This window comes from Ostrinia nubilalis, chromosome 7, assembly GCF_963855985.1.
Source record: "Ostrinia nubilalis chromosome 7, ilOstNubi1.1, whole genome shotgun sequence".
NCBI classification, from domain to species: Eukaryota; Metazoa; Arthropoda; class Insecta; order Lepidoptera; family Crambidae; genus Ostrinia; species Ostrinia nubilalis.
The window spans coordinates 10,094,538-10,120,730 of record NC_087094.1 but is presented as its reverse complement, the minus strand read 5'-3'; the positions used below and the strand labels follow the sequence as shown (position 1 = coordinate 10,120,730).

At 36.9% G+C, this 26,193-nt stretch overlaps 3 protein-coding genes across 3 annotated transcripts; 1 reads left to right on the top strand and 2 right to left on the bottom strand.

Moving 5' to 3' along the window:
- Positions 1-1,186: 1,186 nt before the first annotated feature.
- On the top strand, positions 1,187-9,316 carry LOC135073247 (growth-blocking peptide, long form-like). Its single transcript, XM_063967354.1, has 2 exons — positions 1,187-1,637; positions 8,530-9,316. The coding sequence occupies exon 2, from the start codon at positions 8,781-8,783 to the stop codon at positions 9,246-9,248; it is 468 nt and encodes a 155-aa protein (XP_063823424.1). The 5' UTR covers positions 1,187-1,637; positions 8,530-8,780; the 3' UTR covers positions 9,249-9,316.
- LOC135073245 (basic proline-rich protein-like) lies at positions 2,739-7,681 on the bottom strand. Its single transcript, XM_063967352.1, has 2 exons — positions 6,428-7,681; positions 2,739-5,868 (listed from the first exon to the last, which is right to left on the bottom strand). The coding sequence occupies exons 1-2, from the start codon at positions 6,516-6,518 to the stop codon at positions 3,977-3,979; spliced, it is 1,983 nt and encodes a 660-aa protein (XP_063823422.1). The 5' UTR covers positions 6,519-7,681; the 3' UTR covers positions 2,739-3,976.
- A 111-nt stretch (positions 9,317-9,427) lies between the features above and the next one.
- LOC135073246 (uncharacterized) lies at positions 9,428-12,860 on the bottom strand. Its single transcript, XM_063967353.1, has 3 exons — positions 12,704-12,860; positions 11,391-12,428; positions 9,428-11,056 (listed from the first exon to the last, which is right to left on the bottom strand). The coding sequence occupies exons 2-3, from the start codon at positions 11,467-11,469 to the stop codon at positions 9,705-9,707; spliced, it is 1,431 nt and encodes a 476-aa protein (XP_063823423.1). The 5' UTR covers positions 11,470-12,428; positions 12,704-12,860; the 3' UTR covers positions 9,428-9,704.
- Positions 12,861-26,193: the final 13,333 nt, after the last annotated feature.

The following is a 26,193-nucleotide window of genomic DNA, read 5'->3' as shown; positions in this document are numbered from 1 at the left end:
GCAATTTCCTAGGAACACGAATAAATAAAATCTTTCTAAAGACCATTTTAAACCAAATTAATCTGAATTGGAAAAACGTTATAACTAAACTGTATATTACAAACATTAAACCTAAAGCTACATTTTGCACTGAAATTGATTTTTTTATTTGAGGCTAATGAAAATATTATTTTTCTATCAATGTACTTATTTCAAATAATTTGAGTAAACCAAGTACGGTATAATTTTTGGTTCAATCAGCAAGTTATTTTACTAAAATTAGGTATCCTTTCCTAACTGAATGAAATCACTGAAGCGTCGTTGTATTGCGAAGCCAACTAACGAGAAATTCACAACGATGAACTTCAAGGGCCTTTTATCATTTAATAACAACGGAAATGTTTTTCTACTAACTCAAAATTTAACTAGCTCTACACTTACTCGCTCGCTGCAACAAATCTCATTTGAGAAATCAGTAATTAAGAGATTGTTATTAACTGACAAACAATTCAAATGATATTTAAATACCACATCTATACTTATAATAAATCTCTAGAGAGGTCAATTCTGTACATGAAATATTATTTTCTAAATAACTATCAGGGGGTGATTAGTGATCGATACTGATGCCAAAAATGCAATCAGTAAATGCGTCTGTCTGTCTGTCTGTCTGTATGTTCCTTATAGAAACAAAAACTACTCGACGGATTTTAACGAAACTTGGTACCTACAATTATTCTTCATACTCCTGGGCAGGTTATAGGATACTTAGGGATTCCCACGGGAACGGGAATAAGCGGGAAAATCCTTTTGTATGAAAAATCTAAACCGCTTAAGTTAGACGCTTGAAATCTGGCATGCAGGTACCTTAGTAAACTTAAAGCTTAGTTACAACAGGATATTGCAAAATTCCCACGGGAACGGGAGTTAGCGGGAAAAAACATTTGGATGAAAAAATCTAAACCGCGTAAGATAGATGAAGGGGGTAAAACGGGATCCAGTCGCAGGCGGCCGCTAGTAGTCAATATTTGAGTTGGCACAACATCTTACGAAGTGAGTAGCATCTTCAGATATATATCTATTGTATGTAACTATCACAGTAGGTAGATCTATTTTAACGAGTCTAACGATGATAATAGAAGTCAATTGATACAATAAGTTCAGCAATTGTCAATTTGATGAACAGCATTTATGTTGACTGCCGCATCGCTCGGCGTTATTCTACGAACCACAGTTGAGTGCGGCTTTTCTATTTGAAACAGTTAACTATGTTGAAGACTACCATTGTCCTTTTAATAATATGTCGCGAAATTTTGGGATTGACAAGCAAAAACGAAGATGACGTCAGTGAGTTTGGCCCAACCAAACATTTAAACAGTTTACTATTGAAGCCAGCTATTCGTTATTTTGATAAGAGTGAAATTAATGAAATATCTAATGATTATGTGTACAAAGTATCGTCACCAAGTGATATAGATGAAGCTGAAAATAATAATGAAAACTTTATGATAAAGGCTAAACCAAAACCTATTGACATTGGTCCGTATAATTTGATCCAGCGCCTAGATGAAATGAAGTACATGGTATTATGGCTGAATTTGTACTGCGGCATGCATCCGGATTGTGACAAAAAGAAGCTAAATGAAGAACTACAGAGGGTGAGTAATCATGCTTAATTATGAATAAAAAATCTTATAAAACAAAGACTAGTCATTTGACTGTTTAGAAAAAAACTATTAGGTACTGTATAATAGTCTGTTTACATTTTAGCGTAATTAATAAAGGTTACCTAGGTTTATGTTAATGACATTTCCAAGCCAAATTTATTGTTTTTTATAATAAAACAATTAAAATAACAAAGAACATACCTACTTATTGTCCATTTTAGGGTTTACTTTGACTTAATATTTCTTAAAACTAAACTGATAAGATAGTACAATTTATCCCTTTGGAGCAGTTATTTAGATGTATAAATAAAATTCTTTAAGTATACATATTTATTTGAAATATAAATAAATATTAATTACTCTGTTTTGTGCTTCGACCCTTTAGTTACTGATAACGGAGTTGAAACTGTCTTCCTATTGGATGTTATTAATTTAACGATAAGCTAACTAAATAATGGTATCTTTAAGTGGCACTGCTCGGAAAATGACGCATCTGTCGGTACGAATAGTCGTGCTGAGTATTGTGAGTTATTTGTTGGTTTACGCGAATTCTGCGCCATTTGGTGACCGATCCACCTTCGATATATTTAGCAATCCAGTCGACGACTTTATCTACTCGTTATCAACCACCACGAAAAGTACGCCAACTACGTCCAATAGCTCAGGAATTGGCATCACCACGCAAAAGACGATGATTATTGTGCCACTGAATTTGGAAAACGAAGAATTGTGCAAGAAGAATAGAACAGAAATGGACATAACCGGTACATGCAGACAAGTATGGCAATAGAAGTGCCATCACAAACGTATTAATTTACTCAAGCCACGGCGTAGTCCGCTCTGTGTATTTCGCTAAAATGGACGCGAAATTTGTGATTTTTGTAACAGTTTTAATGTTATGTGGGTGTTCGCTTGTGACAAGCGAAATGGCGATATTCAATTTTCGTGATAAACTCCGTTTAGCAACAACAACGGAAAAACCCGAGGAACAAACACAAACGGGTCAAGTAATAAAAGTGCCAGATCTTGACTGCCCTGTTGGGCAAAGACGAGATAGGGCCGGGTACTGCCGAATTAGATTTTAAGGTAAACTTTTGAATTACCATCATTTTATTTTAACTACTTACTGTATTAACATCACATAAAAACAAGTAAAATTGATTAATTATGTGTTTTCTCCTGATACCATTATTAGTAAAATACAATCACACTTCTTGCTCTTCCAGTATCATTGAGGAATTTATTTTGTAACAATAGTCTTAGCCTTTGTATATCTTGCTACTAACTTGACTGAAAACTGAACTAATCTATGAATAACTCATTAAATTCTAAATATTTTCAGTCTTTTGCACTAAACGTTATGTAATTTAGGCTGGGTTGCACCATCTTACTTTCTGTAAAAATCTGTCAAACTCTATACAAAATACACCGGTTATCATCAAAGTTACAGTCAAAGTTAGGTGGTGCAACTCACCCTTAGTTTGTATAAATAGAAACAGTAACTTTAATTATTTGTTTACGAAAGTCGTTAAGTTTTTATTACAAACTACTTAGGTGTTGCCCGCGGCTTTACCCGCGTGAAATTTAGTTTGTCACAGATCGTCATAAATTATAGCCTGTATGTTATTCTGGGTTATAAACAATAATACTGTAAAGTAACAAACATTTTGACATCCAAACATCCATACAAACTTTCGCATTTATAATATTAGTAGGAAGTAGGATAAAGTCACGCAGACAACTACAGTTGAATGTCAAGGTTCTCGAATTGAGTATCAAATGAAATGTTGAGGCATTGTATCATTTTCATTCATTCAAAATCTTTCTCACTTTACTACAGTCGTAGTACATACACTACAGTCATACATAAACGGTAGAGTTGAGTAGATGACGAAATCCATTTATATTTATCCAGCTACATAGTATGGAAACTACGTCACGATAGTAAATATAAAAATAACCAATAGATTACTTACTTGCGAATTTATACACGCATATGAAGGACTCTTATATTTTCACTCTACGAGTATTACACGAATCTCTATATCCGTTGTCTAACAATGTACCCATATAAAAAGCTTTTCTAAGTTTATTATTCTTAAGCAGATGGCGCACTGTTATTACATTCAATTATATTTATTTACTCCTAATAAGTTTAATGAAGTTTATTTTGGTTCTACTTGAAGATATTCACGAATACTTTGTAAGGTGATAGTGTGCCTACTTATTAATGGAAGTAAAAACAACGAAATAAGTTTTAACTATCTCTTTTTATGAGTATTTAAATTTAGTAACTAGCAAAACCTTCAAACTACCTAAAGTATGTAGTATTAAATTTCCGGAGTAACAGGACGCGCCTGAAACAATGGCATGCCGTAATAGTGATATATTCCAATTATACGATGATTATTTTGATCGGCATTTTCATAATTTTCTTCGTTTTCATACGTTTGAGTTGGTTGTTCCATGTTTTGATAATCTTGGCTCATGATTAATCGTTCGCTTTTTGAAGAATTTTCTCTTATTCTTTTCGCAACTTCTATGCCTTTCGTTATAATTCCAGTGGGGCTTTTGTTATCAGAGAAATCTTCTAAGTTGCGGAATAAGATAGATTCCGAGTCTGGGTCTTCTGGTGGATTACCTCCTTTTGTTGGAGGTCCAGACTTACCTAGGGACTCTTTATATTGTGAAGATCCTTCTCTTTGTCTTGGTGGTCTATTGGAGTCATTTGATAAATCCTGAAACGATGGCGGTTTTCTAAATTCTACGGATTTTTCATTTGATTGAGTTGGATCACTATATAATGGAGGTTCATATTGTTTAGGCTCATTTGATACTCCGTAAGGTGGAGGCGCTCCATTTAGTGGAGGTCTTCCATCAGGTGGTGGTGGAGGGGGAGGATGCCCATACGGTGGAGGTCTTCCATCTGGTGTTAGCGGAGGAGGATGACCATATGGTGGAGGTCTTCCATCTGGTGGCGGTGGAGGAGGATGGCCATACGGTGGAGCTCTTCCATCCGGTGAGGGTGATGGAGGAGGATGCCCGTATGGTGGTGGTCTTCCATCTGGTGGTGGTGGAGGATGCCCATATGGTGGAGGTCTCCCATCTGGTGGCGGCGGAGGAGGATGTCCATATTGTGGAGATCTTCCATCTGGTGGTGGTGGTGGAGGAGTATAGCCATATGGTGAAGGTCTACTATCAGGTGGTGGCGGAGGAGGATGTCCGTATGGAGGAGGTCTTCCGTCTGGTGGTGGTGGAGGAGGATGTCCATATGGAGGAGGTCTTCCGTCTGGTGGTGGTGTAGGAGGATGTCGATATGGAGGAGGTCTTCCGTCTGGCTGTGGCGGAGGAGGATGGCCATATGGTGGAGGTCTCCCGTCTGGTGGTGGCGGAGGAGGATGTCCGTATGGAGGAGGTCTTCCATCTGGTGGTGGTGGAGGAGGATGGCCATATGGTGGAGGCCTCCCGTCTGGTGATGGCGGAGGGGGATGTCCGTATGGAGGAGGTCTTCCGTCTGGTGGTGGTGGAGGAGGATGACCGTATGATGAAGATCTTCCATCTGGTGGTGGTGGAGGAGGAGGAGGATGCCCGTATGGAGGAGGTCTCCCATCTGGAGGTGGTGGAGGAGAATGAACGTATGGAGGAGGTCTTCCGTCTAGTGGTGGTGGAGGAGGATGACCGTATGATGAAGATCTTCTATCTGGTGGTGGTGGAGGAGGATGTCCATATGGTGGAGGTCTTCCGTCTGGTGGTGGTGGAGGAGGATGACCGTATGATGAAGATCTTCTATCTGGTGGTGGTGGAGGAGGATGTCCATATGGTGGAGGTCTTCCATCCGGTGGTGGTGGAGGATGCCCATATGGAGGAGGTCTCCTATCTGGTGGTGGTGGAGGAGGATGCCCATATGGTGGTGGTCTTCCATCTAGTGGTGGTGGAGGTGGAGGTGGAGGTGGATAGCCTTCATTTGATGGAGGTCTCCAGTTTTCTGACGGATTAGTATAATACGATGAAGCATCATTATAAGGCTGATTGTCTAAGTTTTGAGGAGATCTTTGGTAGTCCGGTGGTTCTCTATTTCTTGGTACTCTTGATTGTGCATTTGTGTCATCATAATAATATAATTGTGCCCCAGGTCTCGCACGACGATACTGTTCCGTATCTTCATCGTATGTTTGATACCCTCTGTTACTCGTATAATGAGAATACTGAGCTTGCCGTTGCACTGAAAATAAAGGCAAGTATTTTTTTGTGAAAATCCGAATTTCTTCCATTACCTAGTACTTACAGCTATAAATTCATTTTTTTTTGTCAAATTACCAAACATCACAAAACGTTTTATATTGATCCATTTTGGACAGTTCATACAGCAGATTGATTTATGAAAAAAATAATTCTAATGCAGCTGGTATCACCAGCTATTTTGTCAATTACAATAACAGTCACTTAATGGGACACTCTATAGGCAATACATAAAGTTACATTACTTATTGTTAAGAGTACATTTTGCAGTAATAATATTCTTTATTAAAAATAAGATTTGACAGTTCAATGATGAGTCGAGGTCGAGGCTTTTTAATAAGATATCTTGTCAATAAGCAGCACTAGATGTTTCCATTATAAACTAAAACAAATTAGTATTGTGACTTCTTATTAAAAGTATGACAAAATTAGACCTTTGTCCAGCAGTGGACGTTCTTCATTTGAAATAACAAAATTAGTGTGCGGTATCAACTCAATTTTATATTTTGATACTAACTAATACAAAGACAATTAAAAATTACCTCTGATTCCTTTATATGCTTGCGAACTGGTAACACAAACACTTAAAGTCCACAAAAAAAGGTGAAGGATTCCTTTATATTTATATGCCATTTTAACAAAACATCTACTATGTTTAGTAGTGGCCTTCACACAACTGATTCCAAAGTATTTTAATAACTCCAATCATATTCAAACAGGCAAAAAAATACCCACAACCGGTATGGGTTCGTTAGCTCTCCAGCATAATATAATTAAATGCGGTTTTAATACATTAATTTATAGACCGATTCCATCTTCCTTCTTACGATACGATCATTTGAACCTGAATAGACTGAAAAAGTATTAAGTGCAATGTACAATGGTAAAAACCATTGCCATTTAATACAGAGCATGAGCTGAGAAAATGTTGCCAATGGTAGGGCAAATATTTTAAGCAAGTATATTTTTGAAGTTAGTATTTTTTTGGTCTAAGCAAATAAATAATGTAATTAGATTAGCCACATAATTTTAAAGAAGTTTTAGTATTACCTGTGCTATGTTAATTACTATGTTCCTTTTCTTTTCGTTATGTTATTTGTTTGGTGTGCAATAAAGTGTATTTATTATTATTATTATTTGTACGCTTTGGAGCTCACGGGTCAAAAGTGGCCCGGTCCTTTATAAGGCTTGCGTGGGGATACAGATCCAACACGTAGAGGCTGTTTTAAACGCAAAATAATCGACAAAAGTGAAAGTGGTGCACATGCTGGATCTAGTCTCTGACTATATCATGGGATGTAGCCAGAGACCATCCCCAGCCTGTGCACAGGAGCTATTGCAGTTATTGAAGAATGGACTAGGGTTATGGATGAAGGATGGAGGGACTGGTTACTGGGCTATGGATGGAGACTACGGGAAACCTGCCTGGTTCATAGTCTCTGACTGAAAAAATGGCAGGCGGTGACTAGCCAGCGACTAAATGGGCCCCCCTGGCGTCATGAGTCGTATAGACCGGACTGAGGGGCAACATTGGCGTCTGCCAGCTCAGGGGTGAAGAGAGGTATGCTGCGCTTTCTCCGAAGTTACTCGCGGCGTTATGCTCTTTAACACCCCTGGAGCATTAGCTCTAGCGACTCCACTCTGGCCGGCCGGTTAAGGCAAGCCAGAGGTGAAAGTCCATTATTATTATTATAAATTAATATTATGTACTTATTGTTAATAATTTTTATTTCTTTTTCAAAAATTATTCGAAGGAATCTCCTTTGCCTCCAAACATGAGAATTATTTCCGAAAATTTTCTCCTTCAAAATAGAATTAAAAAATTGTATACGTTTAAGGTAATTGTTCGTCTAATAAATTAACCTAATTGATTGTTGATTTTGTTTCTGATGATTCGAGAATTAAATAATAAATAAATATAAAACAAATAACGTACCTTCTAAACATTTTTTGTTGATCCTGTTAATGTTGCCCATTAGAAGGTAAAAAATTGTGGCATCTTAGATATAACAAAAACTTTTAATAACTGCGGGCATTGCGGTTTCACGAAGCCTCTTTTTACTACTCAATGAATCTCTAATGAACATTACATCATTTTTATATTATTGTGCGTCACGAATCCTTCATAATGTTGGACACTCACCATCTAAAAACTTTTTGAAACAGACGGACAGATTGTAAATTATAGATAGCGACTCATCATTTAAAAAACCGCGATGTTATGTTACATCTAATGGCCGCCCTAAAAAATTTAAGCATTTGTCACACTGGATGCGTTCTTAGCTCGTGGCTGCACTGTCAGATCGCATCAATACAAAAGGTATAAAGATTGAAAATTTTGTTCATACATGATGCGGATTGCTTTTTCTGACTAACTTTGACCTGACCGCAGACCGCAGAACGTATCCGGTGTGGCAAATCACACTGCAAAATACTTACTAAATGTTGTTGCAAATTCAAAAATCTTTTATAGTGTCTAAGTCAATGTATATAATAATTAGGTATTTGAACAGACACCTAGAATCATAGATAAAGTAGGCATTTAAGTATTATTTGTTATATCACTACATTTTGTTAATTTTCAGATCATGATTGTTATCATCGTTATTGCGAATTCATAACTAATTGAATTTTTTTTTTTCAGATGGTGTCGAGTGTCGGTATACAAAATAGTTAAGGAAATACACGATATTAAAAACAATCGTCTTGAGCAATAGCAGTAAAAAATATTAAAAGGCCCCTTATCTAGTAAAGAGTAATGATTCCACTAACGCGCTATCATCAAAGTTCAAAAGGGTAGAAGCTATCAGTTTGCTCAATATTTCAAGATTATACAGTCGCATATTCAGTTTGGAGAAAGATATACATAAAGTGAAACAGCTATCAGATTTTAAAATGAAGCTCGTCCCAGTAGTTTTATTATGTGTATTTTTAATAAGTGAATACAACACAGCTGATGGAAAAATCGTAAATAATATATTTGAAAAGGTACACAATACTGCTGAAAAGGTGAAGGAAGATGTTCATAACTTATTTCAGCCATTAAGGAATCGTTTACACCACAACAAAAATGATGATGCAGGAAAAATTACGTTTGAAGAAGAAACGAGTGCTGAAAAGGAAAAGGAAAAACACACAGTTGAAACTACAAGTTTGAAACCAACGACAACTACTGAAGGCAAAGCAGTTAGTACTTCTTCAGAGTCGACTGTAAGTAGGATGGTGTTTCCAACAGAAGAACCGCTGGCTACTACCACTAAGAGTAGTAACGGCACCGACAAAGATGGAAAGGAAAATTTCAGTGGAGGTTGTCTAGCTGGGTACCAACGCACCTCTGATGGGAGATGTATGCCTACATTTTGACTAAAACCAATTTAAAAGTCTTAAACACATCTTGTATGAAATCATTTAATAAATCACTTGTAAATTGAGAGTTTTACTTAATTATTAATAATAATAATATACAAAACAATTTTTATGTAATTATATCATGTAATTGTGAAATAACAACATGGGTATTGGGTATTAAATAAAACAATAAATTATTAGGTAATTTCCCTTTATAATTTCATAAAGATTTAAGATAAAAATTTACATTACTGCTTAGTTAGAGGTTCAGGCTCAGTAGATTATAATTATGCTATGGTTTATTCTTTTAAACATGCTATCGACAGGACTATTATTAAAGGAATTCCATATATCTTTTACTTAATATTTTAATTAAGACTAAGAAATAACATGTATATTTATGAGTATTACAAGCAATGTTTCACCTTATCTATAATTTTTTTGTATAAACCTTTATATCTTAAATTCTTATTAGACTGCTGGAGTCACAGGCAACGCCTGAAATATTGGCAATCCCATGTATTGATATATTCCACTTGCACTGGATTTATTACTATTATTTTTATCTTCATCACTTTCTGCGGTTTCACTTTTAATTAAACGTTCGGTTTTAGAATTAATGTTTTCACCTAATTCTTTCGCAATACCTATACCCGTCTTTATGACTTCAGTGGGGCCATTATCACTAGAGAAATTTTCCAAGTTTCGGAATAATATGGATTCGGAATCTGAAGAAGATTCGCTTTGTGCCGGGCGCGGTTTGTCTGTTGATAACTCTGTGTTTGGTGACGGTGAAGAATTTCCGTTTTGAGATCCTCTGTTTGGTTGACGATCCCAGTTTTCTGAGGTACCCCCGTATTGTGATGGTTCTTGATTTGGTGGCGGTCCTCTATCAGATGGTGGCCCTCCGTCAGATGGCGGCCCTCTATCAGATGGTGGCCCTCTGTTAGGTGATGGGCCTCTGTTCCGTGGTGGTCCCCTGTCTGGTGGTGGTCCCCTGTCCGGTGGTGGTCCTCTATCAGGCGGTGGTCCTCTATCAGGCGGTGGTCCTCTATTAGGTGGTGGTCTTCTATCAGGCGGTGATCCTCTATCAGGCGGTGGTCCCCTATCAGGCGGTGGTCTTTCATTCGGTGGAGGTCGCCAATTATCTGGAGGCAGTTCATTAGGTGGAGAGCCGTAGTCTTGTGGTCCTCTTTGTCTTGGTGGCCTTTTATGTTCACCTAGTTCATCATAGTATGATGGTCTTCCAGATTCTGCATTATTGGTCCTTGGCAATTTGGTGTAATCATTGTTCCTAGATAAGTCGTAATATGATGGAGTTTTTCTAAACTCTGGCGGATCTCTGTTTGATGATTCACGATGATTTGGAGGAGGCCTTCCATCTGGTGGAGGTCCTCCATGTTGTGGAGGCCTATCGTATGGAGGAGGCCTTCGATCTGGTGGAGGCCCTCCGTGTGGTGGAGGCCTTCCGTGTGGTGGAGGCCCTCCGTGTGGTGGAGGCCCTCCGTGTCGTGGAGGCCCTCCGTGTGGTGGAGGCCCTCCGTGTGGTGGAGGCCTTCCATGTGTTGGAGGCCCTCCATATGGCTGATATCCTCCGTACGGTGAAGGTCGTCCATATGATGGTGGTTTACTATTAGGTGGAGGCGGTGGAGGATATCGATTTGATGGTGGCCCCCAGTCATATGGTGGAGGTCCTCGATTTGGTGGGGGTCCTCGATCCGGTGGAGGTCCACGACCTGGTGGTGGTCCTCTGTTTGAGGACTGTCCCCAGTAATCTGCAGGACTTCCATATGGGTTCCTGTTTGGCGGAGATCCCCAGTTTTCTGAAAGTAAAAACAAATTTTTCGTTATTACATTGACTTTCATATTATTTGTGAAGGAGTTCATTATCTGTCTCTTATCATATATTTTTATACCAAATCCAAAGAAAATTATTCAAATCAAAATTTTTATTTCACAAAAGAAATAAATATTCAAATAATAGGAGGATATGACAAATTTTGCCAAAATAATATTGCTGTTAAAAGTTCACTTGTCATAAAAGGTTGTACAAAAATAATTTTATACAAATTTATTTGGCCATAATAATAGTAATCTTTTAGGTTATTTTAATAAGGAAAAACAAAGAATTATTAAAAAACTAGATTTCAATATTACCTCTGTTTCCTTGGGACCATTGTGAACTGGCAACACAGATGACACTTAAAGTCCACAGAAATATTTGTTTATAAACCATGTCAAATCATTTTTAACAAATCACCGACTTTGTTTTCAAGAGGCCTTCGCACGACTGATTGAGAACTCGTTGGTTATCTCGGATCACGGATGAGATAAGCTAACAAAAACTTAAAAACCGGTATCAGTTCGTTAGCACTCATAGTTCTTAATATCTATGTTTGATAGTACAAAATAAAGTCAACCTTCGTTATTGCGTTTTATGATAAGTTTTGCAAATAATCAAATGCGATCAAATTGGCTCTTATTTCTTTTTAATAAATTAACCATTACTACTTGTAAAGTTGTAAACAACATGAACAACAATGCACACTGCTTTTTGTTTTTATTTTAATAACATAAAATAAATGTATTATGGTTAATTGTGAGTATGTAATTTTCTACCTACTACTAGATAAATAAATATTTCTAGAATGAATTTCCTTGAAAAATTAAACACTAAAATAACAATAACTTAAATTAGTTAACTTTCTGGAGTGACAGGCACAGCTTGAAACATTGGTCTTCCCTGATACTCATAGATTGGTATGCGGGGATTATTATTACAGTTATTCACTTGATAACCAACATTGTTGTTGTTGTATGGTTTGACTACATTTTCATTATTCTGCATATTATTCCCTATAGTTACTGGTTGACCTCCTTGGAACTGGTTGTTAACACTATTGGTTACAACTCCATTGTTGGGGTAGTACTCTTGGCTATTAGTCGGACCATAGCTGTCTGGTTTGTTGTGGTCAGGGGGCCCTCTATTTGCTGGGGGTCCTCTATTTGCTGGTGGTCCTCTATTCGCTGGGGGTCCTCTATTTGCTGGCGGACCTCTTTGGTCAGGAGGCCCTTTTTTTCCTGAATTCCCTCTTTGTTCAGGCGGACCTCTCATTCCTGAATTGCCATAATACATTTGTGGGTCTTCATTAAACGGTTTTCCTCTGAAGTCTCTGTGTACACGTCCAGTAAAATCTGAAGTCAAAATTGTATCTTTTTAATCAACTATTTTTAAATGTCTAGTTACTAGACTCTAGTATAGTATAAGGTTTTCTTCTTTTAAAACTGAGAGTAGGTACATTGTTAAACACTTTTTTGCAATTTAATTTGTATAGAAAAGGATCGGACAAAAAAGGTAGCATTACTGACCACCGCAACTAAAATATTATGACAGCTACAAAGACCTCAACCTCAAATAAAAAGCAATATTCTTTCAAATACTTAAGTACCATGTAAATTATTTTACATACCTGTTGCATCTTGAAATATATCTGCACTATCCACAATATTAATGACGCACAAAACACAGAAGAAATATAGCAGCCATAAAACTTTGTAGCCCATGTTTATTATACTTGTGGGTATCACACAACTGGTTGGAGAAACAGTGAGATGGTTGACTGTTGTGTCAAAAGCATTTTGGTCACTAAATAAACACAAAAACCAGTTTGAGTTCATTGGCATTTCTGAATACTGAATCCTTTTTAGTCCACTAGGCCGATCAACGGTATTTAAAAGTCAAAAGAAACGCACAATAGGATCTAATAAACCTTATTTCCTAGAAAAGGCAAAAGGAGAGTTAATAATTTTTATTAAAAACGTAACCCTCGTTCTGGCGCAGTCGGGTAAAAAAGGCAGGAATTTTTAGTGACATTTGTTACCATGTACTACTCGCTGATATCATAAGAGCGACAACTATGTAAGTATATTACCCATTAACGTTGGTTCAGTCAAAATGTTCATTGTCACACTTGGGTGTTATTTTTCCTAATCATAATGCAAATCTTGAGGGCCCTATAAAGTTAACATTTTAAGTTCCTTCATTACTTAATCAAAGACATTATCATTATATGTAATTTGTAGGAATTAAGTCTAATTATATAATTAGGATGTTATAATAATGCATCAGTACAGACTCTTTCCTAAAACTTATTTAAAAAACCTACGCTATATTGCTCAGTAAATTCATTGCCTAGATAACTACACTATACAGATTCCTGAAATATGTGCAAGTGCTTAAGTGTTTCTTTAAACAAGGTTAACCAAAGCATTGTAAAACCTCAGTAATAACACACCATCGCATCTGAACTATGTTGTCAAAGAGCAACACGTCCTAAATTTCATTCAAATTGCCCCAAACAGAGCTAACTATATGCAAGAAAAGTGAAACATAAAGCCACTTATCTAATACAGAAAGCGGCGACAATCTCATTCGGCGACAAATTGAGAACACCTTCCGGCGGGCGACGCCGGCCGCACTCTCTGGCAAATAGCTATTTATTGTGTTGCGCGCCGAGACACCTGTCCCTGCGTAGGGGACACGAGGCTAATTGGAACACTGGGAAGGAACAAACTATCTAAATCTGACTAATTCAATAAGCAATAGATATTTAAGAAATAATTTAAATAGAGGAGAGATATTTTTCAGTTGTCTTTGAAAAACTTAATCTCATTCGGCCAAAAATTGAGAACACCCTTCGGCGTTCGACGCCGGCCGCACTCTTTGGCAAATAGCTATTTATTGTGGCGCGCGCCGAGACACCTGTCCCTGCGTAGGGGACACGGGGCTAATTGGAACACTGGGAAGGAACAAACTATCTAAATCTGATTAATTCAATAAACAATAGATATAAAAGAGACATTTTAAATAGATTAGTTAGAGACATTTTTAAGTTTTTTTTAAAAAACTTAATCGCATTCGGCGACAAATTGAGAACACCTTCCGGCGGGCGACACCACCGGCCGTACACTCTGTCAAATAGCTATTTATTGTAGCGCGTCGAGACACCTGTCCCTGCGTAGAGGACACAGGGCTAATTGTAACACTGGAAAGGAACCTACTATACTGGCTAAATAAACAAATATAGAAGAGATATTTTAAATAGACATTTTTGAGTTGCTTCTGAAAACTTGATCTCATTATACCTAACTTAAACAAAAAAAAACTAAAGTACCTATTTAGAAACTAAATTTAACTGTTCACTTTAAACATATGTTTTAATGGTGGGCAATGAACCCACAAATTCATTATCACTAATATAATTTTCACCTGAGTCAAAGTCCCATTTGCCCAGTCTCCCCAAATGTCACGGACCGAAACCCGTTCTAAACCCGCTGTCGCCTACCCTTGACACCGTAATAGCCCCTTCGCATTTCATACTGAATAACACGGCACAAATGGAACAACTCAGTAAATTACCACAACACCCAAGCATTACTACAAGTTTATTGAATTAGGCTTTTAAGAGTGGCAAGGTGCTAGAAGTGCTTTTAGAAATAGGCAAAAATTTTGTTTTAAGCGAATGATAAAAAATAAGTAAAATCCATTTCATTAGCTTAACGGCTTAATTTGTTTAGTAAGAGCTACCTATTTTAGATTAATTGACATGGTTTTATATCATCAAGAATCAATATTACACACTTTGTCTATATTTTTTAGTCGGACCCGAACCCCTGTACTCCATACAAAGTAATATTAATTAGTTACCAATAAGCCTACAAATAAATAAAATAAAACTGGCAGTGCTAATATTACCTAATGCAGTCTACATAAACGCTGAACCGCCGACATTACCGTCAACTTTTGACATGTTGTCGATTCTTTTGAAATAAAGCCGCTAATACTTAGTTACAAAAATCAGCTAACTCGTAGTTAGTCTATCTTCACACTCCCTACAGTAACTTAAGTACGTGCCATTAAACAGACGCGTTCTGTACAGCTAACCAACAATTGCAAGATGGGGAGTCAATAAATTACCAAGATATATGACATAAATAAATCGCCGGCAAACGGACATTTCTAAAGTTGCGTCTAATTTAGTGCCTTCGCCGTTTGAACAGCACGCTTTGACTGCGCGCTAAATTCGCAACAATACCAAATCAGGCGGAAAACTACTGCGAGTTTCCGAACAAGTTTTGACAGTGACTCCGAAGATCGGCTGAAGACAACTTCTCTGCTGCAGAGTTCAATGAGTTCGTCTGCCCTCGATCGGATGCTGCGGATTGACATCAAAGAAGTTTCAATTAGATGCAGGTGTATTTAAGAAGTAAGTTGCGTAAGAAGTAATTCGAATTCACACCCCCACGCAATGAACAGTAGGTACTTAGTTAAAAATAACAGTTCCATAAGTGACGTTTAGTCACTTTAAACAAGTGTTCAACGCGCATGTAACTTTTATTAGTAAGGTTTTATTAATAAGGGAGTATAATACAATTATTGGCCTTTATGACTTCTGTGGGGTCCTTCTTATGGCTATGATTTATTCGTGAGATTAGTAGTCACCGTACCGGACAATGCCAGAGGTAGCGGGTTCGATCCCCGATCAATGAAAATTTTGTTTGCATGAACATGACTGTCTTTATTTGTCGAGATATATTGTAATACATAGAATAGTTAATTATTCTTACATCTAAAGATTTATCTGAAGTTTTAATTGAGAGCAAGGTCGCATAGTTGCGTCGTATCTCAGTAAACACTCAGGCGCATCGCATCGACAATTGTACGCAATATACAGTAACATCGATAGTAAGTACGTACTCATACCTATTTGACCTGGGTATTATTTACTTTATAATGTAACTAGCTTTCCGCCCGCGGCTTCGGCCGCGTGGAATTTGGTTTGTCACAGATAAACTTTATCGCGCGCGTCCTTGTTTCAAATACCGGGATAAAAACTATCCTATGTCCTTTCCCGGGACTCAATCTATCTCTATGCCAAATTTCATCAAAATCGGTTCAGTGGTATAGGCGTGAAAGAGAGACAGACAGACAGACAGAGTTACTTTCGCATTTATAATATTAGTATAGATATTAGTATAGATTAAATGATCTTTTCAGAACCCCCTTATAACTAAGTACAAAAGCACTGTCCCCGAAATACTACTAGCTATCTTTTCGAGGTCCTCGATCATAATCTAACACTTCTTTTACAAAACAATATCAAATTATGCTTTCATTGTCTAGTTCCCATACGTCTCCAGCTCTAAAAATCTGAGAGGCAAAATAAAACGGCCCTTGTTATTTTAGCGACTGTAAAGTTTGATGCGTTTGTTTACCTACTCATTTCCATTCAGCAATCTCGTGGTGGTAGCTATTTCGTTGTTAGCATGGAAAGGAAGATATTCTCCGGGAGCCCATGTGTTATCCCGGTCGTTTGTTAAGCTCTCGAATTATGTGGCGCCCCGGGGAGCTCTACGGCGGGAAACACAAAACAAGTTTCACTTTTTTGTTCTGAAAATGTAGTTTTGGGTACCTGAAGCTTGATGGAATCTACTCGCGGGGAGCACTTAAAAGACCCACATAATCATTCGCCACACGAAAGTGGTAGTAAGTGTTCTGTTCTGCTTACTTTATATTCACCTAGAAATACGTCAAGCAAAGTGTAAATTCTGAGAAAAATGTTATACTTATAATGTCATATACTACAGAACAAATTCAGTCTAAAACAACTGCCTTAACAAGTTATCATGTAGTTACATTAAATTCTTCAGAAACTCCAACTTGTTCATGTGAAATTTAGGTTGAACAAGTCACGTTGCAGAGTCATCACAAAATTCTGCAATAAGTAAATGTACTTGTCTTGAGGCAGACTTTCTTATGAAAGTTTCTTTAGGACCACCTTTTATACCTAAGGACACACAAAGATACTTGAACGATTTTTTTGGTTTTATTCTAACTTCATACGTGAACATAGAAAATTATTAATACGAGCACCTACGCGGGCGTTTCGGCTCCGCTGCGGGCGCGTTTGTCAAACAAACAACGCGAGTATAAAGTTACGCTGCGGTGTCACGGCGACCGACACAAATAGCTCAATTAAACGGGCCGATGTGTCCCGCGACAAATGGCCGCTCCGACAACGTCACGTTCTAAATTGGTTGCGTACCTTGCAATCCTTTTTGGATCGCACACAAAAATCCCGTAACGATCGCGGTGATTCCCCGCTGTGCGTGAAGGAGTTTTGATTGTTTTTGCCATTAACATCAAATCTATGCTTACTCGTCAGAAATTAATTTCAATCTCAAAGTCACTTGCTGTCTTGATTAGTTAAATTACAACCGTGCTTTTCACGCGGATATAGCGGAATTAAGACTGTGACATACTAAAATAATCACTTTATTAATTTCTTTCATTATTAATAGCGGGCACATCAATGTACAAAATAATACTTCAGCTTTTATTGCTTACACTTTGCAAAGCAAGAACCTTCTACATCTAAGGTAGCTATTGAATGCCAGTTCTAAGGTGTCTAGCGAAATCGTCTCATCAAAGCTTGGGGATTACCTTTTGGCCGGTTTCTGCCCGTTGGGATCTATTCGTGACAATTCGTGACACTTCTTAAAACATATTCTACTTACTTCTGTGACTGAGACCCTGTGAGAGTAAGTTACTTAAACCAAAAATGTATTTTATATAAGTTTCCAGTTTAAATTCTCCGTAAAAGGGAAATGTTTGCTGACATAAAGTTGTAACCGTATTTAATATAGGTTAGTACTTATTGCACTTTTTGACAGGCCATTTACTTATTTACGTTCACGTAAACATTTTTAACCTACAAAATATTTGCCAGTATGCAATATGATAATTTAGTTTTAATTTAAACTCAATTAATATAGGTAATTTTATTATGAATTTCAAAATTATGAACTCATTCCCTTCTTTTCTTACACGTACATTTATAACTAATTGCTAATTGTACAGTAAAGCAACTGTATTTTTCAAAAGTTCCGTTTATTTGTTTGCGCACTGGGAGCTTTGCTTTTATGTATAAATCAAAAAGCCAATAAGCTCTCGATCCTATTCGCGAAACAGGCAAGCTGGAAAACTTTTCCTGCAGTACCACGCCAGCCTAATTGCCTAGAGTTTTCGCTTAATATTTACTAGTTTAAGCAAATGCCTTTGAAATGCATTCGAGAGTTGCTAGTAATGCATAGAGTTTAGATTTCTTCGCGAACCCGGCTCTGTCTCGATGGAATTTTCAACTTTAAAGTTGAGCAGTTTTGCACAATACTGTTTTGATCAGCTTATTTAAACGTACGTAGATAAAGAAATTTTTAAAAATCGGGCTGACGCACACTGTCATTGGCGCTGATAAGTAGCCGAAATGTATGAAGCGTCGGCGTCGAGTGATCAGCGTTTCCTTTAAAACCTAGGCGTAGACCACCGATTTTTAGTTGGCCGACAGTTGAGTCCGATTCTAATTTGTACATTATGAAGAATCAATCGGCGTAATGTGCGTACCTACTTTCATACATCTTGATACTGATTAACAGTCCGACTCAACTATCGGCTAATTAAAAGTCGGTGGTCTGCTCCTAGTCTTAGAGTGGGTTGCACCATCTTACTTTGACTTTGACAAATGTCAAAAATCTGTCAAACTCCATACAAAATGCACCGGTTATCGTCATAGTTACCGTTAAAATTAGGTGGAGCAACTCAGCCTTAGAGTAGATAGAGTACAATAAAATTAAATATTGATCTGTCAGCGCCGAAGATCAGCCAGCGATCAGCGTGATTCTAAAATCGCTTTTACGAGTAGTATCAACAAAATTAATTGTACATTAACTTTATTTACTACATTGTATCAGTATTTCAAGGCATTTCGGCTCCTGTACTTTCAAATGATTTAATATTGTTGGTAGGCATTTCATCTATGTGGGAAATGCGTGTTCAACATCAAAGACGGGCAAATAACCGTATCAAAATATCATTTGTAATTACAAGCCTGTCAGGTAAGTACGTAGGTTAATTTGGATACAGTCAGGATAATAAATAGCTTACAAACTTAATGCTGTTGGTGGGTATTGTTTTAGTGATGTTTTTGTATTTTTTTTATAATTTAACTTGCATTTGATCGCAATTTTAGGCACCATCTTACTTTAACTTTAACTCCATACAAAAAGCACCGGTCATTGTTATAGTTACGGTTGAAGCAGGCCTCCGTCACTCGCCTATGCCGGCCGAGATAATTACCTACAGCGCGCGACAACTTCAAGTTGCAAATCAGTCAAGGCCGCCACGCGCCGTGACGCGCCTGTGAGCACACGCGTATTTCTACAGGGTGGAAACGATAAGTGATCTCACTCGATTATTTCTAAACTATACAAGATATCCAAAAACTGGTTACTGATCCTGAAAGTGCTTTGCGAGCTCTATCCAACGGTACCAAAATAAGTTACAAAATAAACTGGATCTATCCGAAAATTCAATGTTTCCAGCTTCCATACATTTAGTAAAACCACATAATATTAAAAAGTATACAAGATATTCAAAAGCTGGTTACTGATCTTGAAAGTGCTTCACGAGCTCTATCCAACGATACCAATAATAGGTTACAAAATAAACTGGATCTATCCGAAAATTCAATGTTTCCAGTTTCCATACATTTAGTACTGCCACAGTCATGGCACTCATGTCTTGATAATATTATAGCAAGTAAAGCCTAAAATCAATGTTTTCCATGAATAATTTTAAATGAGAATTCACAACAAGTTCTCTTTAAGAGTTTATTATTTAATAAAAACAATTAACACTTCTAATATTGTGCGGCTGGCATACATTTAGTATGGAGGCTGGAAACATTGAATTTTCGGATACATCCAGTTAATTCTGTAACCTATTACTGATACCGTTTGAAAGAGCTCGTGAAGCACTTTCAGGATCAGTAACCAGTTTTTGGATATCTTGTATAGTTTAGAAATAATCGAGTGAGATCACTTATCGTTTCCACCCTGTATACACGCTCGGTCGATTATCGTCGCAATCAAGGTTTATTGTTCCAACAGCACTGTTATTCTTCTTTAATGGAAAATCGTAATATTTAGGAATAATAATTAACTGTAGTAATTTAAATAATTAAAAAAAACTACACTTTAAATAATTTTGAAATACTTATGACAAAAAACTGTAGCAAAAAAATTATTTAGCTAATAAAAACATTAACTTTACTTCACCGTGTCTATTTTCCGACACTACACCTTTTTAAACTGTGTGTCCAATTTCGAATTATCGCAACACTGAAGTTTATTAGTAGGTACTTTAGAGATGGTACGATTATAAAAACACCACTAGATTAAAGTTTACCAATCGTAAATACAATAAATGCTTCTTAAAATTAAGTTTTTATTTATTTTAATTTGCTTATTCAACCCTGACGCTTGAGCTGTGAGGTAGATCAATTCTGAACACAAAAAAATTGCGGTCTTGTGAGCGTAGTGTAAGGTGCGATTTCGAATGCACCATGTGCGTTGGATATTTTGCATTATTATTATTACCGTTAAAATGTCGGCATCTGATCCTACACAAAGGAGTGCAATTTCTGTTGCTACTATTATGTATTCTGTGGTTGAAGTAAGTTGGTGCAACTCAACCTTAGTGTGCGGATGTGATTTAATGAAGTGAATTTGCTCAAAATTTAATGTGTGGTTTGAACAACTAGAGTTGTGAGAATTTGAGAACACAAATAGCGTCTAGTAGCGTGCTTGATGCATACTTGAATTTATTTAATTATGTAATACTTTAAAAAATATAGTATCATATTGATAGAACATTGCTATAAAATAACTGTCTGACTGTACCTACCCGAGTTTAGGATGTAAAATTTAAAGCGAAGGAGCGCTATCTCCATTTTATGTACAATAATTTAATCGTACATCCTTATATGCTACATCGTCTCTCAACATAATTCAATTAATAATGCTCCTGTCTCTCAAAATATTTGAAAACAGTACCTATACTTATCGCTCCATCAACGTAGACAGTACATAAAATTCGAGCATTTTTAATTTGTTTCAGAAACCTTCTAATTTTCTACATGTTTTTATATGAACTATCCAAGTTAGTAAATACAATAAGTATCGTTTATATGTAGGTGAAACTGATTTTTTGCTTTTTTTTAAATTTTCTTAGCAATTCTATGTAGGTACCTACATTTAGTGAAAAAATGCAACATGCAGGCCATAAAAGTAAAATCCATAATATTTAATGTCTTTAAAAAAATAAACAAAAACATCTTTCCTATAACTACAAACATACTTATTGAAAACACTACATAAATGTTAAGCTACGAACATTGTACAGGATTTTCGTATCGCCTAACATCTCTATAAGAAAACGTCGTTCGTGAACGGGGCACGGAATACGCGCGCTCATAGAATTTTCAGAGGGAATAAAACACGGTTCATATTGGAGGGCCCGAAATGGTGCGTTACATTCGAAAAACAATATCCCCTTCGATCAGTCTATCAGTTCGGAGTCAATGGTGAGCTTCGCAAAACTGTCACGTAATATGTAAATCGTTCAGGTCGCGATGTGTCTCGACTGTCAAAAGCAAGGCATCGGAAAGGTCTTGCGATTTTCTCCAAATGATGACTTCACTTTCGTGGGGTAAGGGCGAAAGGTGAAAGTTTATTTACAAACAGATTTTCGTTTCTGTAACGCAAAGTTTGAAGTGTTATGAGAATTAATAAATTGACAAAGTAGTTAATAATTAAAAATTTTCGTAGCACTGAATATGTCTTTAAGGGTGTACTCAGCAAATTATTGTGTTAAATGGAAGCCACATTGCAAAGCGATATTATACCTAAACTCAATGAATAGTGATTTTTGTGCGACTCTTCAAATTTTAAAAATTTCGCATTCAAGTGGCCGCAGCCTCAACAAATTAAAAGCGAAACCGAGCGCAACCGTCTTGCCGGTGCGTGCGCACTCCACCCCTAATGGCCCAACAATTTCGCGCGAATCTCGCGACGGCTTTGTTTAAATATGCATCGTGTCACCGGTGACGTACTCAAAATATTACAACGCCCGCCCGCCGGCATAATAAAACGAGCATCGCTGCAGGCGCCGCATTAAACTGCACTAACGAGGTGTGCTGGGAAATCAAATGTCATTCTCGTTATTTGTTTTCTAGTCCGCACCCCGGTGCCAGACAGACACTGCTAAATATTGCTGTAACGTGCTTTAAACCCTGTTTAATTTGCGTTAGCGCTGACAAACTTCATGAATATGAAAATGACTGACAGTGACGCTGAAATTGAAAAATGTTGGAAAATAAACTGTACCTACATCAAAACTGCTTACATAGATCTCTAGATACCTGCTAACGACTTAAATTAAACTGTTGTTTGTTCTAGCTATAAATTAAAAAAAATGAAGTTTGGAATTGAAAAACATACCTGGATCTACCTATTACCTGCATTACCTACCTACAAGTACTATACCAAGTAAGTCACAAAAGTCTTTTAAGTATTTTTACAAATAGGTTTTTGCTGTTAATAGCTCCTATAAGCTAAATAAATATAAACTTTAAAATATAGGTATACCTAATTTGTGAAATGTTAAATTTCCTTTATTCAAAGATTGGTTCATTGAATATTATTGTACTAGCTATTCACCATAACTAATAAACTAAAGAGGGTCTTAGTTAAGTAGGCAATCGGATATTCGCAAGAACTTCCTTAGACTGCGATGCAGGGATAAGGCAATTCCATTTGGCTGCAGGGCGGCTCTCTCTTGCACAGAACTTAATTCTGAATGAACTTTGAATTGGAAAATAAATTCAGTGGATGTTGCTTTACTTTCATTATTATTGCAGAGGGCCTCCTGGATCTATTGAAGAACTTGTATTTGTATTTATTTACTAAAAGTTTTTTGTCTTTTTGAAAAAAAAAACTTTTTTTTTCACAGTTCATCATCGAAACGCACAGATTTCGATGTCTTGTTGACTAAAATTTCCCAAAACACTACATGATGATTACAAGTTAGTATGTATTTATGAAAGACGTAAAGTAAACGTGATAAAAATTATAAAGCTGCAAACAATGGGCGACGGATACCGTCCAGGCGAGATTACGCGGCTCGCGCGTAACCATGAGTTATCGCCGCCTTACTCCTGCTCAGCGATCTTGTTGCTGGATGAGGAAATACTGCAGCCGTGAGCCAGGTAACAACGAGGTTTAAGACTTGCTTATTGCTCTATAAATAGCTATGAATCCAAAAAACATGAACAATAATGCTAGGCAAATATTTACACTACTAATTCTTACGCTCGCGCGTAACCGTGAGTTATTACTGACTTACTCCTGCTCAGCGCTCGATCTTGCTGCTGGATGAGGAAATACTGCAGCCGAGAGCCAGGTAAGGTAACAACGAAGTTAATTATTTGCCTTATCGCTTTAAAAATGTCTGTTAACGACTAACGACAAAAGAAATTAAAAAATATTTAGATCGCTGTTAATTCCTGCCTGTACGAGTTATCACCACCTTATACTCCTGCGCAATCTTCTAGCTGCTATGAAGAAATCATCATCTCAGTCATAGGACGTCCACTGCTGAGCATAGGCCTCCCCCAATGCTTTCCATGTTGCCCGGTTGGTACCGGCCTGCATCCAGCGCCTTCCTGCTACCTTTATGATGTCATCGGTACACCTTGTGGGTGGATGTCCCACGCTGCGTTTTCCGGTACGCGGCCTCCACTCCCTAGCTAGAACTTTGCTGCCCCATCGGCCGTCAGTTCTGAGTACTATGTGTCCTGCCCATTGAAATACTGAATGAATACTGACGCTATATAATGCGATGCCACAAACCAGGTAAGGTATCACCATAAATACTTAATGAAAAGCCTAAACTGGTTTGCTGCCTTATAATCCTCAGGCATCTGTCAGTTCATCTAACGACCCCAACAATTTCTGTTCGTAATCGCAAAAATTAGAAGGGTCGCAGACACGGCCGGATCACGGCGTCCAGTCGAGATTACGCTAGTCGCGCGTAACCGTGAGTTATCGCCGCCTTATTTCTGCTCAATCTTGTTGCTGCGATCAGAAAATACTGCGACGGCGCCGTGCCGTGCAAAGCTAACGATGCTTTGTTTTGTGAGGTGTTTCATATTACAACAGTAACTTAAGCAATAGCTGCGCAAATGTTTGTAATAAATTAATTTATTTAAATTAACCCATTTAGACCGATAATTATTTTTGTAAATAAAAATTGATTTTTCAGCAAAAACTTACAAAGGGGAGCCTAAAAATCATGAAAAAAATATTTTAAAAAATATTCCATAAATAGGGGGCCGTGGGGAGCCCGTACCATATAGGGTACAGTAGGTCTATAAGCAAGCAAAACATAGTCGTTGTTCAAAGAAGGTTTTTATTTATTTTTGTATGATATAAAATAAAAATAAAATCACATAATCACTAGTATCACACATGGCATATCTTGTAAGACGTTTTCTATGATACTAACTACATTTGGTTCTTTTTTCCTACCTTCTCCGAAGTTAGTGAGGATAGCTGAAGAAGACCTGGCTTCTTCTGATTTGTTACGTTTAGTGCTATCCATAATCGCATTTAGCAACACGACGATGGAAATTTTGCAAATCCATCGAAGAAAACTCTGAGGGTAATTATTTACATTAACACTATCTTTATCGCCTAAATCTTCGTCAGTCTGATCATCATTAGCATCATCTGTCAAGATAGCAGTCGATAAATACCAAAATTGCTTAATTTTTGCTGAAATTATCAAATTTTTCAAGAGTTATGGCAATATAGTGAAGCATCAATAGCCTAAAACAAATAAAAATAATAAAAATTAAATTATATTTTTTCGCATGATGTGCTCATGCATAGACCTACTGTACCTTATACGGTACACCTATTTTAGACTGGAATAAACCCTACAAAAATAATCTCAATAATATTTTTTTGTAGTCATGTTATCTATTGTACTCTATTTTTTAAATAAAATTGATAAATAACATAATTTACCATGAATAATAAGAAATTATACCTTCTTAAATACATTGTAAATATTTTTTTTGTTTTCTGTCAAGGAATTTCATAAATATTTCCAAAACCACTTGTTAAAACATATTTTTAAATATTTTTATGTAAAATAATCAGTTTAAGCTTACTGTCACAATCATTTTTTACAAATTAACAACAGTTTGGTACTTCGAAATATTTTCATAAAGGTACCGTACCACATAGGGTACGGTAGGGCTAAATGGGTTAAATACTAGGTCTTCCAGGCTCTTCGCGCGACCTTTACCAGATCGTCGGTCCACCTAGTAGGAGGCCTGCCTACGCTACGTCTTCCAGTCCATTTGGCTGAAAGAACGAAATAAGTACTAGGCTTAGATTAATAAAACCTAGATAGATAGTCAGTGCACGAAAGGGGAGGCAGATTTTAGTGAGCCAGAATGGCTTACTCGTAAACGTCACATGAACTGTCAAAGTGAAAAATTGGTAAACACGTCCGACGACTTTTAATTAATTAAGACGGTTTGTGCTGTGAAAGGGTGTCTAAATACATCAGAAAAACGAAAGAAAGTGACCAGTGTTACATTTCATAAGTAAGTACTACGATTCGACGCGTATTTTGCTTGAATTTGGCTTTCAAAAATTAAATACGGGAATGATACCAGTAACAAGAAAATTTATTTCCCAATTGTTCGCCGTACAAATACACTTCCTTTTTTATGAAATCGAGACTTTTAAGTCAATTTATCTTATTATAATTAGGTAGGTACTTTGAATTCAATAAATAAGTAAGTACATGATGCGTTTTGTTTTTGTTAATTATAAAATAATTAAAAACGTATTAAAAATTACCCTACATTCGGGAAAATCGCCTTCACTGTCTACACTCCCCAACAAAATTGACACTAATGACATAAGATTTTTGCCTCACTCTTGACGAAGCGTTTTATGAAGACTATCCATCTAGGTTTTATTAATCTAA

Bases quoted from the DNA above. Each gene is read 5' to 3' on its own strand.
- LOC135073245 (XM_063967352.1), bottom strand. From the start codon at position 6,518: ATGGCATATAAATATAAAGGAATCCTTCACCTTTTTTTGTGGACTTTA. The intron at 5,869-6,427 runs GTAATTTTTAAT...CTTTATTTTCAG, and splicing joins AGCATATAAAGGAATCAGAG to TGCAACGGCAAGCTCAGTAT.
- LOC135073247 (XM_063967354.1), top strand. From the start codon at position 8,781: ATGAAGCTCGTCCCAGTAGTTTTATTATGTGTATTTTTAATAAGTGAA.
- LOC135073246 (XM_063967353.1), bottom strand. From the start codon at position 11,469: ATGGTTTATAAACAAATATTTCTGTGGACTTTAAGTGTCATCTGTGTT. The intron at 11,057-11,390 runs GTAATATTGAAA...TTTTACTTTCAG, and splicing joins ATGGTCCCAAGGAAACAGAG to AAAACTGGGGATCTCCGCCA.